The 18,255-nt window shown below is 35.8% G+C and overlaps 1 protein-coding gene across 1 annotated transcript; it reads left to right on the forward strand.

The window, feature by feature from the left end:
* The first annotated feature begins 12,764 nt into the window (after nt 1-12,764).
* On the forward strand, nt 12,765-16,673 carry LOC107761968 (uncharacterized). The gene is made up of 2 exons (XM_016580263.2): nt 12,765-15,896; nt 16,101-16,673. Exons 1-2 carry the CDS (start codon nt 13,040-13,042, stop codon nt 16,544-16,546), a joined length of 3,303 nt encoding a protein of 1,100 aa, XP_016435749.2. The 5' UTR covers nt 12,765-13,039; the 3' UTR covers nt 16,547-16,673.
* The last annotated feature ends 1,582 nt before the right edge of the window (nt 16,674-18,255 follow it).

Here is an 18,255-nt window from a genome sequence, read left to right on the forward strand (position 1 = left end):
TCACTCTGCAACCGATCTGCGGTCGCATAATGCGCCGCAGAACTTCCCTTCGAAAATTTTTGTGTTGGGTCTGCAATGGGCTATGCGGCCAGCAAAATAATTATGCGGTCGCATAATGGACCGCGTAATGGTCTAAAAATCTGCCTAGATTTCTGCTTCAGTCTGCGGCAGATCTATGGTCCGCAGATCAGTTCTGCGACCGCAGAATGGGCCGCAGAAACGTCCTGCACTTCCAAATATTTTTTTCAACTCTCTATTTCGGCACCACGAAACTCTGATTTTTAAGTAAAAATTTTACAGGGCCTTACACTCAATCACAGCAATTAATCGCACACCACGTGCTCATATGCCACAACACTGCTCAAACAACAATACCAATGCCACAACGGTACATAGACCACGACTCAAAAATAATGTATACAAGAATTACAACAACAACAACAACAACAACAACAACAACAACAACAACAACAACAACAACAACAACAACAACAACAACAACAACAACAACAACAACAACAACAACAACAACAACAACAACAACACAAGAGTACGGGAAGTAAATTAACAATGAAATGTGCTTAATATAACAACAACCTCAATTCAAGACATATTAATATCCTAAGGGTCTAATCCGGTTAATTACCACACATAAGCTCGTGTATATACTCGTCACCTCATATGCACATCTTTTTATATAGTTCAAAATAATGCAATTAGACCAAATCCTAAAGGGTAATTCACCGACACAAAGTTAGGCAAAATACTTACCTCAATTAGGCCAAATCAACACTCAAAAATAGCTTTTCCTTTCAAATTCACCTCCACACGGTTCAAATCTAGACAAAAATGACTAAATAATATAAAAATTCAAGAGAAACTAATTTCGATTAATAAGGTTAAGATCTTTACACAATTCTGCAAAAGTCAACCCTAGGCATGCCTGGGTCAAAACCTAAGTCAAAGAGTAGATATCGACTATTCATAACCCCACGAGTCTATATATGTATTTTGTTTTTAAATACAAGTCCAATTCAACTCTCAAATCTCAAAATTTCATTTTTCAAGACATGGACAAAATTTCCCAAAACTTTTCTTTAATTCTCATGATTTAGATGTTAAATCCCACAAACATTCATGTTATGTAATAAAATGGATCAAAACCACTTACCCAATAGTTTGGTATGAAAATCTCTCCTCAAAATCGCTTTCCACCGAGTCTAGGGCTCAAAAATATTATAAATAAGACTAAGTCCCGAAATTCTAACCTTTTGTTCAGTTACGGATGTCGCAAATACAAACCCCGCAAAAGCGACAAGTGTATCAAAAATGTGATGCCTGCTGAGCACTGTGGGTGTCGCAAATGCGACCCTCTGCCCCCTTGGCAAAAGCGATCATTTTATCGCAAATGCAGTCGCTTCTGCCTAGGTGCCTAATTGCAATTGCGATCCACATTTCGCAAATTCGAAGCTTGCAGCCTCCCAGCCTACCTCACAAATGTGGCGACCTCCTCGCAAATGCGAGGTCCGCAAATGCAAACAGTATCTCGCATTTGCGGGACCTGCAACCTCAGCCCAGCACCAACAACTATAAAACATTACCAAAATAATCTGAAACGCGTCTGAAACTATCCTGAGCCCCCGGGACTCCATATCAAATATCCACACAAGTCTAAAAATATGCTACGAACTCGCTCGCGGACTCGAAATACCAAAATAAGACTCAGAACTACGAATCAGATACCAAAACATATAGAATTACAATGAAACCCAAGAATCACTAAAATCACAACCACGCGTCCGATTCCTACCAAACTAACTCGGAATGACACCGAATTTTGCAGACAAGTTCCAAATGACAAAACGGAGTTATTCCAAGTCCTGAAACTAAAATTTGAACTCAATAGCCATAAAGTCAAACCATGGTCAAAGTTAAGAAATTCTAAACCTTCAAATTGCCAACTATCGGCAAAAAGAGCCAAATCAATCTAGGAACCTTCTAATCCAATTCCGTCATACACCTAAGTCTAAAATTACCATACAAACTAATTAGAACCATCAAAACACTGTTATTCGAGATCGAATATGCAAAAATCAGATTTGGTCAACTATTCTAACTTAAAGCTTCCAAATTGGGAACCATTCTTCCAAATCAAATACCGAACTACTCAAAAACCAAAACCGACCATACACGCAAGTTATAATACATCCTATGAAACTACTCAAGACCTTAAACCACCGAACGAAATGTGAATGCTCAAAACGATCGATTGGATAGTTGCAGTTTCTTACGTGTTGCCCATAATCAAAATAAGCAAACATAAAGAATAAGGTAGTAAAGCACCTAAAGACATGTAGATATAGCAAATTCTTTTGTAACTATGCCATTATAGACAGATTTAAAGAAAGTATACTAATCTCTACTATATTCTCATAGTGCCAATTGGATCCATTTAGATTCATATACTTTCTTTCATTAGCTTTTCTTAAGTAGGACATATTTGGAGATCGATGAAACTCAGTTAATTAAAGTTCGTGCTGATAATGTGTTATAGAATAATATAAAACAAAATAAAATAAGAGAAATTTAGAGAGATATAATTAATAAATTTTTCTTGATAATCTTACAAATGAGTAAAAAGTCTCCGATTTATAAGAAAGTTATTTGGTGACCAAGTAATTAATCTTGGTAGCCAAGTAACCCATCTTGGTGACCAAGTAACCAAGTTTGGTAATCAAGTAACTAGACTAATTCATGACGAACTAGCTTTTCCCCAAGTAATTTTATAATACATGGATATTCACTCTTAATATTATCTACAACAGTAGTTATGTAAACTTCTCTTTTGTTGAGTTTCTTTTTTGGAACTTTGCGCCATGACAATTTGGCTTTACTGTACTACCTTACTGGATCTTCACATCTTTTCTCCCCTTCAGCCCTTTCATTACTAAATGCCCTAACCCATTATGAATTTAAGAAGGGATTGTTTCCTTCCTATATAATATTTGAAACCTATTTATCAAAATTATCCTGATTTTGTATATTACCCGCCCTAAACAGGGATTACTTATAAATTATATACAATCCATTATTAGTGCCTTAAATTAGGGAATTAGTTATATCTTTTTCCTATTTTCTCTCCACTCCTCTTTCAATAAGAATGGCGCGACTCTTTTTGGGTTGAGATTAGCTGCATTATTTAATGCTCCAGTAGGTTTCAAGGTTTCAAGGTTTCAATACACAACTTGATTGATGCCACATGTTTCTATGGAAATTTAACTGTGTGATTATATTTCTTTTCATCTCTTATCTATGACTGGTTTCTTTTTCCAAAAATAATAAATAAAAATAAATAAATAAATACAGAGCCATGCTTATCTAACAAACTGACTGCTCTTCAATTTCTATCTCTAGCTTTTACTAGGTATTTGTTTTGCTTTCTCCAAAGAGCATTTAGTTGAAATAAATCTATTACTTTGATTCACCGCATGGAGAGGGTCGTTGCAACTCCTCTTTCGACTGTATCTTTATTTTTCTTGGGGAATAACTATATCGTTGTGGCAAGGGTCATAGATGGATTATTTAATTTATTACTCCATGACTCACGTGAAGAAAAGAAAGGACACCATTTGGATGAATGCAATAAAAGGTTTATTTTGGTGGGGAAAAGAGATTATTTTTCAGATTATAAAACACAATATTCGACAAGATATTACTTATTTATTTATTTATTTTTTTAATTTATTCTGTCATTTTATTTACCCTATGCATACCAGAGAGACGTCTCTGCAAAGAGCATTTACTTTGTTTTCGATTTCATCACAGCATGGAGAGGTTGTCAATTTCATACGTTAACATACAAATTAAAAATAAATTTCGTACAAATTTAATACAAATTAGAATATCTACAACAACATACATACTAAAAATAAATTTCATACAACTAAGTATATAGTATACAACTTATTTACAACTTATCTACAACTTTCAAACATCATTTCTACCCTGTTAAATACAACTACAACATCATACAACTTAAATACAATTTTCTTACAGATTTTATGCAATATGTCTTTTGTATATATTTTGTATATGATTTGTATATATTTTGTAAGTAGTGTGTTCTTCTTCCTCTCTGAAATTCCAATCAAAACTTCATCTCTTAGTATTGATAACGTAAATATAAATTTTATACAATAATTCATATATTATACAATTATTTTTCAACTTTCATACAACATTCAAATATATATATATATATACAATACAACTTTACTACAATTTCGTAAGTATATTGTATGTCTCCTCCTCCTCTTACTACAATTTCGTAAGTATACTGTATATTGTAAGTATACTGTATGTCTCCTATTCCCAATTGTTTGCAACAACACCCAATCCAAACAAATAATGGTTTTTGAAAACTCAAATTCGAATTCAAAGCTTCAAATCTTTTTAATTTGAACACCAATTGGTATTCAAATCTTTTCAATTTGAACATCAATTGGTATTCAAATCTTTTCAATTTGAACACCAATTGTGCAACATGAATGAGAAAATTGTAAAGTTAAAATGATTGAAATCCATTAAAACTCTATACAACAAGAAAGCATAAAAAGCAGAGAACATCAAATGAAGAAAAATTGGGGTAAAAACAGAGAAGAGGGCAGAGAGACGAAGAGAGAGAGAGAGAGAGAGAGAGAGAGAGAGAGAGAGAGAGAGAGAGAGAGAGAGAGAGAGAGAGAGAGAGAGAGAGAAGGCAAGTATAAAGGGATAAGGATATAACTGATATTCCTTATTCAATTCCTAATATAAAGAGATACGCATTTAAAACTTATTTGTATATAATTGATAAATTGTATATGACCATGTAATTAAATTAAAACTTGAGTATGGAGAGTACTAAGGTTTCAAATAGTGTATAGGAAGGTAAAAATCTCATTCAAGAATGTAAGAAATTCAGTTTTGAAATAGAGCCACTTTAAGCTTCCCTCTGAGATTATTCATGTAAGAGAGCTAGACATTGTTGCACTCTTAAGTGGTACATAGTGTGTTGCATGCATATATGTTGATACAATAATTCAGGTTGAGAAGTGTATACTGTCCTGGGCTACTCCAAGAGAAGTAATTTATGAGGGGGGATCTAGTTCACACGCAATAGCCGAAACGTGAAGCTTGAATGCTAATTTTTTTCTCGGCAGTTTGCTTGTTTGATCATCTGCCAAAGGTCCCTCATGTTACAATTGTCTTCCCAAAACTATCCCCAATTGTCTTTTGAGTATAATTAAGGTGCAATTAAACTTTCCTTTATTTACTAGGGACGAGAGTTTATCAACACGTGCCCGTGCAACTTGTTGAGCAAATGAGGAAATAAAAATGTGAATGAATATATATATATATATAGTATAGAACAAGTGCACTTGAATTGCCAAAAATCACAAAGTGATATAAATATATCTATGTACAATCATATAATTACATAATATGTTAACACGGTCTACAAATTCTTAACTTTTTTTTATATTATAAATAAAGGAAGGGGTCATGTGAATTACAAAGTGAGAACAAAACATACCATATGAATTATAGTTAAAAAAAATATAGAGGTAAATTATACTCTCGCTAATGTTCAGGACACACAATAAGGTTGCCAATCAAGGTGTAAAGCATGTACACTCTTTTAGGGTAGGGTAAGGAAAACCAAAGGAAAAAGTACATGGGACGAATTCATATAAACCGAGTACTTATATTCTCCATTCGCTACTACCAATATGGATGATTTATTCCCATGAGAGTACAAAGCCGTACTTAATGGTTGGTTTACACCAACACAAGAGATAAGTAGCAATTTTCCCGAGTTCATTACTCAAATGATCACTCAACTATCTTAAATTATCTGCTAAAGTTATATTTTTTTTGTTTGTAATAACAATATTACTTAACTATGCTTATAGCACTCAGAAGGTCACTCAACTAGATTTTTCAAATTTTGGATTGCCAAATACCTATTTTACCCTCTAAATTATAAACATTTATCTTCTTTTTATTTATTTTTTAACATTTTAATATTATAATTTTTCCTTTTTAAATTTATATTATGGACTTACTTGTCGAATAAATAAATTTTATTTATAAATTAAAAAAATACTTAAGCATATATAATGCTAGAATAAAAAAAAATAATAAGCATAGTAAAAAAAATTAATTAGAATAATTTATTCATAATAATAATTTTAGTATTAACAACAAAAATTCAAAGTTTTATTTAAACAATTGAGAATGAAAGAAAATAAAGGTAGTAAAATATATATTCCATACATGTAATATAAAAATAATTATTTAAATAAAGGTATTTTTATAATATACATTATATATTCTTGAAAATTATGCTCAATTATATTATTATTCTGTTATTATATGAGTTGAAAACTAATTTTTTATTTTATAAATAAAATATATTTATTCTATAGGTAAGTCCACAATGTAGATTAAAAAGAGAAAAAAATTATAATATTTAAAAAGTTTAAAAAATTTGATAATTTAGAGGGTAAAATAGGTATTTGATAATCAAAAATTTGTAAATCTAGTTGAGTGACCTTATGAGTGTTATAGGAATAGTTAAGTGGCGTTGTTACAAACGAAAGAAAAGTGACTTTTGGCAGATAATTTGGGATAGTGTCACGACCCAAACATCCCTCCGAACCACGTCGTGACAGCACCTAGTCTCTACGACGAGGTAGGCCTAACAATTCACAAAAATACCAATATCGAAAGAAAACAAGTTTGACTTCTAACTACAATAGATACTGAATAAATCAACAGAACGATGTCGCTCGACATGTACATTACCAAACTCTACTTGCACAGCCTTCCCAAAACCCGGAATGTCATGCGTCACAAGATATAGAAGTAAATACCATCTCTATACACCGAAGTCTAGAAAAAAAAACAAATACAGAAAAAGTGTTTGATACGGGGAAGAATAGATTGGGACTCCGAGGTCTGCGGACGCGACAGATATACCTTGAAGTCTCCAACAGCTGCCTCGAACTCACGGATACTGCGGCTGATAACGAGCACCTGAATCTGCACACAAAACATGTGTAGAAGAGTAGCATGAGTGTACCATAATCGGTACTCATTAAGTGTCGAGCCTAACCTCGATCGAGTAGTGACGAGGTCAGGCCGCCCACTTGTATATAATAATAAAAACAGGAGAATAAGCAGTATAATAAGAGACTAAAGTTCAACAAAGAAAAACACAGTGCAATAATATAATTGCACGGAATTAAGCGACAGGGGATCTCCCGAGATAGTGTCTCGTAGTCCCAAAAGTAAATATGCAGGGAGAACTCCCGAGTTACTGCCTCGTAGTCTCAAAGTCAATGTGCAAGAGGATCTCCTGGAATACCGTCCCGTAGTCCCAAAAGTAAATATGCAAAGGGATCTCCCGGGATACCGCCCCGTAGTCCCAAAGTAAATACACAACGCAATCAATTACAACCGACAAGTATAGCAAGAGAATCTAGAGTGTAGACTAAGTACAAGTCGGGAAAGAAGCAGGAATTCAATAGGCATGCTGCAAAGATTTCAATTAAGCAAATAAGGCACGTAGACATGTTATTCTAAGCTAACTGGGTAACTACACATGCTAGTATACCCAATTAAGGTGGAAACAAGGAATTTCTCAGTAAAAATCAGGTTTTTCAACAAATATCCCGAGAACGCACTCGTCACCTTATCTAAGGTAAGTGATTTTAAACTGGTTTCTTTTAATCTTTCACTATATTTTACAAGATTTTAACCTAAAATCTAAGGTTTTCATGGTAGAATTAGGGGTTTTGGGTAGAAACTAGAAATTTTAGAAATTTGGGGATTTAGACCTCAATTTGAGGTCGGATTCCAAAACCAATTATATATTCGGGCTCAGGAGTGAATGGGCAAATGGATTTTGGTCTGAACCTCGGATTTTGACCAAGCGGGCCCGGGGTCAATTTTCGACCTTTTGAAGGAAAATTTAGAAAATCTAAATTTATGCAATGTAATTGATTTCTTTAGCAATATTTGATATTATTAAGTTATTTCTGAATAGATACGAGTGGTTTGGAGGTAAATTCTAGAGGAAAAGATGTGATTAAGAATTAAGTGGCCTTCGGAGCAAGGTAAGTGTTGTGAGGGAATTAGGAACCTTAGATTACTTGCTAAGTGAAATTCATGTGAGCGACGTATATGTGAGGTGACGAGTACTTATGCACTGCCAATTTACCTATTTTCCATGTTTTTCAGTTTTTCTCATATTATCTCATTCCTATGCCTAATTACGATGTGTTATACTAGTGTTGTTCAATTTATCATTCTTACCATGTTTATGGATTTTCTGGTGATAATTGAGTTTTTATTTCAAAGGTGAGATTGATGTTATGGAACCAAATATTGAGGTAAGGTTTGTACTTGTTATTCTATCTTCCTGTTGATATTTATGCATTGCATTATGGTAAGGAAGAGTGTTAATGCACGAAGGGTGTTGCCGTACCATATTGTGAGTGTTAATGCACGAAGGGTGATGCTGTGCCATATTGTGAGTGTTAATGCACGAAGGGTGATGCTGTGCCATATTGTGAGTGTTAATGCACAAAGGGTGATGTCGTGCCATATTGTGAGTGTTAATGCACGAAGGGTGATGTCGTGTCATATTGTGAGTGTTAATGCACGAAGGGTAATGCATAACCATTCTGTTGTAGTTCTTCATCTTGTATTCCCCTCAGTATGTTCCCCTCCCAATATTTCCTGTTTAGTTCTTCATTTCTATTATTTGTATATACACTGTTAAATTGTACAGGTTGATTTGTAGGTGCCTTGCCTTAGCCTCGTCACTACTTCGTCGAGGTTAGGCTCGACACTTACCAGTACATGGAGTCGGTTGTACTGATACTGCACTTTGCACTTTCTGTGCAGATTTTGATACCGGCTCGGGTTGATCGAGATTTTGCTATTGGTCCGTTGTCCAGAGACTCAAGGTAGATCTGTCGGCGTTCACAGACCTTGAAGTCCCCGTCTATCTTTTCTGTTCTACTATTTCTTTCATTTAGACAGTTGTATTTCTTTCAAACTATTACTTGTAGTAAAATCTAGAATTCTCATGAATTATGACTCCAGATCTGGGTGGTAATAATTAATACAGTTTTATAATATTCCGCGCTTAATATATTTTATCTTAGTTAATTATTGTTAATTGGTTAATGATTCTCTAACATTGGCTTGCCTAGCAAGTGAAATGTTAGGAGCCATCACGGTCCCATTGGTAGAAAATTTTGGGTCGTAACAGTTAGGCAATCTACTTACCTCGAACTAAGCTAAATCCGTCGGTAGCAATGCTCTTCCCACAAATATCCGGCTCCGAACGGCCCAAATCCAGCCAGAATCAATTACATACCATAAATATAGCTATAAGAACTAATATAGTCAATGAAATCTAAGCTAAAGCGAGAAATTAGGAAATCACCCCAAAAGGCTTCCCCGGACCCACATCTCGGAATCGGGTAAAAGTTAAAAAATATAAAAACCCATTCACTCACGAGTCCAACCATATAAAAATTACTCAAATCCAACTACGAATCCCATTTCAAAACTCGAAATCTTAGTTGAAAAACTTATTCCAATTTTTCCCAAATTTCAACCCCAAAATTCGAAATTAATGATGAAATTAATGATAGATTAATGGGATACAACTACAATAGATTGTAGAATCATTACCCAATCGATGTCTCTGAAAATTCCCCAAAATCGCGTCCAAATTCGAGCTCCCAAACTCAAGTGTTGATAAAAATGGTCAAACCCTCGTTTTTAAAATGTTAAATACTACCCAGTGATTCCTTAATCACGATCGCGGAAATAGCCTCGCTATCGCGAAGCACAACTTCGCTGCCCCAGAATTTAACCCTACGCGAATGCGAAAAACTCAATGTGAACGCGATTCACTGGCTCTCATACTTACGCGATTGCGAACAACCCCACGCGTTCGCGAAGAACAACACTTGAATTCCACTGCTGCTTTACTTCCTCTTCGCGAACGCGGCCTAGCCCATGCGTTCGCGATGTACAGTCTGACCAACCTACACGATCGCGTTCCCATATTCACGAACACAAAGAACAACTTCAGCAGGACTCTCAGACGCCTTACGTGATTGCGAGACCTCTCTCGCGAACACGATGAAGAAAAAGTCTGCAACAAAACACCGGAAAATTTGCTATCCTGCACAAGTCCAAAATGATCCGTTAATTATCCGAAATCAACCCAAGGCCCCCGGGGCCTCTACCAAATATATCTATCAGTTCTAAAATACCATACGAACTTAGTCGAGCCCTCGAATAACATCAAACAACGCTAAAAACACAAATCACTCTCCGATTCAAACTTAAAGAACTTGAAACTTTCAAATTCGACAACCGATGCCGAAACCTATCAAACTACGTCCGATTGACCCCAAATTTTGCACACAATTCATAATCAACCTTACGGACCTACTTCAACTTCTGGAATCGGAATCCGACCCCGATATCAAAACTTCCACTACCGGTCAAAATCTCCAAAATTTTAATTTTCGCCATTTCAAGCCTAAATAAGCTACAAACCTCCAAAACACAATTCGGACATGCCCCTAAGTCTAAAATCACCTAACGGAGCTAACGAAACTCCATTCCGGAGTCGTCTTCACACAGTTCCGACTACGGTTCAAATCCTAACACTTAAGCTTACGTTTAGGGACTAAGTGTCCCAAAACACTCCAAAATCACGACCAACACCTCCCGGCAAGACACATAAGCAGAAAAAGAGACGAAAAAATAGTAGACGGGGGATTGGGGGCTATAACTCTCAAAACGACCGGTCGGGTCGTTACAGATAGTTGAGTGACCATTTGAGTAATGGACTCCAATTTTGCCGTTTGAACTATTGATTGCATTAATTCCCCTTTTAAAAATGAAAATATCTTTTGAATACTCGTATATTTAAGATCTACACGAAATGTTATTAGAATCAAATGGGAAATAACAAAACAAGTTATAGTATAAAGGACATTTTGCCGTTTACGTGCTCTTACATAGGGAGTTGTTATCCACATTGAATTTGTATATATATAATATACAGGTATTAAAATATAACAAATTCTGGTGCCATAAAATACCGGTAAATCGCAACCAGAAGGTCAATTAGTAATGTAAAAGTTTATAGAGAGATTATTTCTACTTATAAAAATAATTAAGTTATCCCTCCAGAAAATCATGTAAAATTCCTTGCATTGATCTTTTTCCTTACTGTCTTTTGTAGGGAACATTTAAGGTTGCTCGAACAATATGATATCTCATGCTAAATAATAGTATGAAACTATCCCCCAAAAATCTCGGTTAGAGCATCACGATACGTCATAGCGATAGATTTGTTTTCCATCACGCCGGGATGCGAAATGCGAAAAGCGTTGAAAATATTAAATCCAAAGAAATAATTAATCTCAATTATCTATGTAACGGATTGGCTAAAATGGATCTCATAGTTAAAGAATGGTGTAGAAAGGGGAGCAATGAGTACATGTGTTGAAAAAAAGCCATGCCTTGGTTCATATATGGTTTCTTGGTAAGGTTCATGAATGGGAAAAAGAATGGGCTTTTACACTTTGTTGAGGGATGGTTGCCCTAAGATTATCTGTCCCATGGTAGGGACAACTTTATTATAAGAAAAAGAAAAAAGATTTAGTGAGCTTCTTATAATTATTGAATTATATATGGCCTAAAATGCTTTTCTTGAACCAAGGGTCTATCGGAAACAGACTGTCTACCCTCACAAGATAGTAATAAGGTCTGCGTATACTCTACCATCCCCAAACCCCACTTGTGAGATTACACTGAGTTTTTTATTGTTATATACTGCATAAAATGTATATCTTCATGGTGGTGACTTGTCCTTCTCGTTAGTTTTAGTAATTAGACATTTCAACTCAAGATAAAATCTTGATTATTGGATTTTTAATCCCTTAATGAAGGATTGGTTGTGCTAAGCACTTGTCTCACCAAAGTGGGGCCTCAAGGAAAAAGGACACACATAAAAATAAGAGAAAGGATCAAAGGATGAAAGCAAATTATTTCCTTGGGTTTGTGACCTTCGATATTGACAAATACATGTTGCAGTAGTCGGCAAACTTTTATGTTTTCCAATTGAACGTAGATATATTATAACTCTCTCTTCTACGTAATGATTATTGTGACTTCGCCTATATTGAGAGCATGAGATCTCCAATTTTGTTCTCTCGAAATCACATTATTTATCTTTTAAAAAATTTCTCACCTCTTAAAAAGACATTTAATAACCTTAATTATAATAATATTTTTCTAAATTACTCTTTATCTCATCTCACGTAATTAAGGAGTACTCCATTAAATGAAGCAATAACTGTAGATTTAGCAAAGAAAGTAATACATGACTTAACTTTTCTAAAACATCAAATATTTGAAACAAAAGTACTACTCTAAAGACCGGATCGGAGGAAGTAGTCTTGATGTATACAACAAACTAAATTAGCAATAAGAAATTGAAATAAAAGATAAAGTTCCACACTATTAGCTAGGCTTTATCAAGGAGATAATTAGATATTAGAGAAGTGTAGAGGATGAAGAGATAAAGGGTGTAATAGCAAAAAGTAGCCATGTGTGCGTGTGGAGACAAAAACTTATCACATTACATATATATAGACAATAAACAGCAAGAAGGTATATTTGTACAAACAAAATCTTCCAAACCATCACTGCAATAATACCACTCTATCCCAACCCTGTCCTACACTGTCAAGTGTCAATCTTGACAATGAATCTAGTTATTTGGAGGAAAACAATTTCTGAAAATTCCATTTCTTTTACATCTTACAAATTTCTGGAAGAAACTTTGGTGCCTTTCCTACACCAGTAACCATGATAAGGAAATCATTGCAGATAAACTTGAATGACTGCATTTGGCAAGAAGAAGCTGACATAGAAGTACAGTAGAACAGAGTACATGCAGACTCTCATCATCATTATAATCATGTCAACCAAACAAACAATCACCTTATTCTTCTTGTTTCTGAATATATCTTTATTCCCTACTGCCATTTCTGGTTTAAATCAAGAAGGACTTTCTTTAATGTCATGGCTTTCCACTTTTAACTCTTCTTCTTCTTCTTCTTCTGTTACATCCTTCTCTTCATGGAATCCAAGTCATGAAAATCCATGCAAATGGGATTATATACAATGCACCAGAAATGGCTTTGTTTCAGATATCAAGATCATGTCCATTAATCTTCCCACAACGTTTCCAACTCAAGTTCTTTCTTTTCCCTTCCTCAAAGTTCTAATCCTCTCAAATTGTAACCTCACTGGTCAAATTCCAACTTCTATTGGAAACTTGTCATCACCTCTGGGAATTTTAGATCTCAGTTTCAATGCTCTAACAGGAAGTATTCCACCTGAAATAGGAAGATTATCACAACTGAAGCAACTTTCTTTGAGTTCCAATTTCCTTCAAGGTCAGATACCAAAGGAGATAGGAAGTTGCTCAGAATTGCAGCAGCTTGAGCTCTTTGATAACCAGCTTTCCGGAAAGATACCTGAAGAAATCGGTCAGTTAACGACTCTTGAAGTCTTTCGCGCAGGTGGGAACGAGGGAATTCGAGGAGAAATCCCAGTGCAGATATCAAACTGCAAAGAATTAGTCATTTTGGGACTTGCAGATACCGGTGTTTCGGGTCAGATTCCACATAGTATAGGTGAACTCAAGAAGCTGCAGACTCTTGCAGTTTACACAGCAAATCTGACTGGTGTAATCCCTCCACAAATTGGGAACTGCACTGCTTTAAAGGAGTTGTTTATCTATGAGAATCAAATCTCAGGGGAAATTCCCAGTGAACTTGGTCTGCTGAAGAATCTTAAGAAAGTTTTACTTTGGCAGAACAACCTGAAAGGGGAAATTCCAGGAAATCTTGGAAACTGTTCAAGTTTGAAAGTTATTGATTTCTCTTTGAACTATTTATCTGGAGAAATTCCTCCATCTTTCGAATACTTAGGCACATTGGAGGAGCTTCTATTATCAGATAACAGCATTTCTGGTGAAATCCCATACTATATTGGCAACTTTTCCAGCTTGAAGCAACTTGAATTGGACAACAATAATTTTTCAGGTGTGATCCCACCTACCATTAGGAATCTAAAGGAACTAAATCTGTTTTTCGCATGGCAGAATCAACTGCACGGGAGCATACCAACTGAGCTGGCCGATTGTTGGAAACTTCAGTCTTTGGATCTTTCTCACAATTATCTTACAGGATCAATTCCGAAAACTTTATTCAATCTCAGGAACTTAACTAAGCTGCTGCTGATATCAAATGTTCTATCTGGTGGAATTCCACCTGATATTGGAAATTGCACAAGTTTATCCAGATTACGCCTCGGATCAAACAGGCTCGACGGTCAAATTCCTCCAGAAATAGGCCAGCTACCGAGTTTGAGTTTTCTTGAATTGTCGGAAAATCAATTCACTGGATCAATTCCACCTGCTATTGGCAACTGTAGACAGCTAGAAATGGTTGATCTTCATGGAAACAAGCTTCAAGGAACAATTCCTTCCTCTTTTGTGTCTCTCACTGCTCTTAATGTGTTAGATCTTTCCATGAACAGATTATCAGGCAAGATTCCAGAAGATGTAGGGAAACTCACATCACTGAACAAGCTCATACTGAATGGAAACAACGTAGATGGAATTGTTCCCAAATCACTTGGACTTTGTGAGGATTTGCAGCTGTTGGATTTGAGCAGCAACAGACTCACAGGCTTAATCCCTATGGAGATTGGTCACCTGCAAGGACTAGATATTCTATTAAATTTAAGTCGGAATTTTTTGACAGGACCGGTTCCTGAAAGTTTCTCAAATTTTTCCAAGTTAGCCAGCATGGATATCTCTAATAACATGTTGACAGGAAGTCTTAGAGTACTCAGTAACCTTGACAACCTTGTTTCTCTGAATGTTTCTTACAATAACTTTTCTGGGGTTCTTCCTAACACCAAATTCTTTCATGATCTTCCTACCAGTGTTTTTATTGGTAATCAAGAGCTCTGCACGAACAGAGATGCATGTCATTTAAGTGGAAATCATCATGGATTAAAATCCATAAGAAGGATCACCATTGCTATTGTACTCAGCATTTTCATGGCCATGCTAATTTTGACAGCTTGTATTGCCATATTTATCCGAACTCAAGGAGAGATATGCCAGAAAGACGATGAAGAAAATGGTTTGGAGTGGGAATTTATCCCATTCCGAAAGCTTAGCTTCTCTGTAAATGATGTAGTGCCAAGACTTAGTGAATCTAACATTGTTGGAAAGGGTTGCTCCAGTTTTGTTTATCGTGTTGAAACTCCATCAGGACAGGTGATCGCAGTGAAGAAACTACTGCCTAAGAAGGTTGGCGAGGTTCCACAGAGGGATTTTTTTTCTGCAGAAGTTAGAACACTGGGATCAATCAGGCACAAAAACATAGTGAGGCTTTTGGGATGCTGTAATAATGGCAAAACAAGATTGCTCTTGTTTGATTACATTAGTAATGGGAGTTTAGCAGGACTGCTACATGAGAAGAGGGTATTTCTGGATTGGGATGCTAGGTATAATATCATACTAGGAGCAGCTCAGGGTTTAGCTTATCTTCACCATGACTGTATTCCTCCTATAGTCCATCGCGATATCAAGGCCAATAACATTTTGGTTGGTCCACAGTTTGAAGCTTTTCTTGCAGATTTTGGACTTGCAAAGCTCTTAAATACATCATCAGATAATTCAAGAGCTTCCACCATAATAGCTGGTTCCTATGGATATATAGCTCCTGGTAAGTACATTTTCACGCAAAAACATCATTCATCTCTTCAACAGGTCATATATTTAAATATCTCAATATAACAGATTGGTTAATTAGATATATCTTTATGCTGGTACTCTTGAATATTAGCTTTTTTAGACGTATTATGGGTATAAATTGGGTATGAGTACTAAATTAGGAGAGCATTCTAAATATTTTGGTCCTACATTGCAGAATATGGATATAGTCTAAGAGTAACTGAGAAGAGTGATGTCTATAGCTACGGCATTGTGCTTCTTGAGGTCCTAACAGGGATGGAACCAACCGATTCCCGGATACCAGAAGGTGCCCACATTGTTACTTGGATAAATCAGGAGCTAAGAATAAAACATAAGGAATTCACAACAATTCTTGATCAGCAATTACTTTTAAGGTCTGGTACACAAACTCAGGAGATGCTTCAAGTTCTTGGTGTGGCACTACTTTGTGTTAATTCGTGCCCGGATGAAAGACCAACAATGAAGGATGTAGCGGCAATGCTAACGGAAATTAGGCACGAAAATGAAGATTTCGAGAAGCCTAATCATCTAGGAAAAGGATCAGTATCAAATCCTAAAGCAGCAGTGCAATGTCCTAGTTTCTCTGGTTCATCTGAACCTCTCATCAGATCGCCTCCTTAATAACAGTAACTCAGTCTTTGCCTAGTTCTAGCTAGTTCATTCTTTCAAGTAACTAATAAAGATGTATAAATTATTAATGTGCATCAGTATTCATTTAAAAAATAAAAAGAACATTACTTATTGGATCACATTGCTACCTTCTACTCTACAAACTACTTGTGTGTTGGTTTAAATGAAGAAGGATCATTTATTTTCCTTCCAATTTCTGCAACTATAAAAAAGGGTAGCCCGGTGTACGAAGCATCCCGCATTCGTGCAGGGTGTAGGGAATGGCCGCACCCCAATGCGGTGTAATGTAGGCAGTCTATCCTAATGCAAGCATCAAAGGCTGATTCTACGGCTCGAACTATCATAGAAGAAATCTTAAAAAATGGTCCCTGCAATTATTCAATTAAACAAATGAAAGACAAGAGGGCAACATATCCGGTCCTTAGATCTAACAAATATCTTAAGGCTAATTTACCTTTATAATGATTAGTGAAAATAAAGAGAGTAAAAAGTACAACAACAATCTTCCTCTGCGATAAGTAGTCCTTGGAGGATCCTCCTTGAAATGACAAAAACCAATACTAATGCTTGACGATTGATTTAATGAGGCACCAAGTGTGTGGCCTACCATCATTAAAATAGGTGAAAATAATGGTAAATCGGAGTTCAAATCCTAGCAAAGACAAAAAATACTAGGTGATTTTTCCTCGCTTACTAAGCCGAGGGTCTACCGGAAACAACCTCTCTGCCTTCTTGAAGGTAGGGGTAAGGTGTGCATACACACTACACTCCCCAAACCTCACTTGTGAGACTACATTGTGTTTGTTGTTATTATTGTTGTTGGTTTTTCCTCGTTTGCCCAATGATTGGTGGACATAGTTATCCGGTACAGCATGAAATAGCCAAGGTGACAAGCTGGCTTGAACATGATTGTTATAAAAAATAAAAGATTGATTAACTGAGAAGTATAAATATGTGATGATTAAAGATTAGGAAACAGATATCAATGATAGAAGGTACTAAGGAAGCAGCAAGTGCAGTTTCATTTCCAAACTAGGGCCCTGCAGATAAAATTGGTAACTCTGAATCCAATTTGTAGTTTGTGTGGGGGTGATCTGGTTGTGACAAGATCAAGCTTGGTTGGCTGTATGTAAAAAGAAACATGTAATTATGGGGAAACGAAGGGACCATCATTCCCTACCAATTCTTTTAAAGTCATTTTCACAAAAGATGAAGAAGCATTAGCTCACCATGTTCTTGAAAGGTACATTGCTTTTTAGCCATGTGATAGCAAACCTTTTTAGGCCCACAAGTAGGTTTCAAGCTTCAAATTCTGAGGAAACATATACTATTATGTATCAACTTTCTATAGAACCTCTTTGAGAACATTAGGTATTTAATTTACTTATTCCCAGCATAAAGTAGTAAAGCAACATTTTACATTTAGGTTTGTGCTTGATGCATGAAAATGGTGCAATAACAAAGTAAGTAAATTTGGACGATGTTATCCATCTTATCATAGTAAAAATTGGAGGGTATTTGATCCAACAACTTGGCTTTCATTCTCAAGAAAAGTGATCAACCGTACGCCACTTGCTTTCAACCCCCGACTGGCTCATAGAAGGCAAGATAGACACAAGCTACATGTGCACAAAGAAGAAAGGACAAAGGTTGGCAGATATAAGGATCTATAGTGATCACTAAAAAACAAGTGTGTTAGA

Source organism: Nicotiana tabacum, chromosome 12 (genome assembly GCF_000715075.1).
Source record: "Nicotiana tabacum cultivar K326 chromosome 12, ASM71507v2, whole genome shotgun sequence".
Classification (NCBI taxonomy): Eukaryota; Viridiplantae; Streptophyta; class Magnoliopsida; order Solanales; family Solanaceae; genus Nicotiana; species Nicotiana tabacum.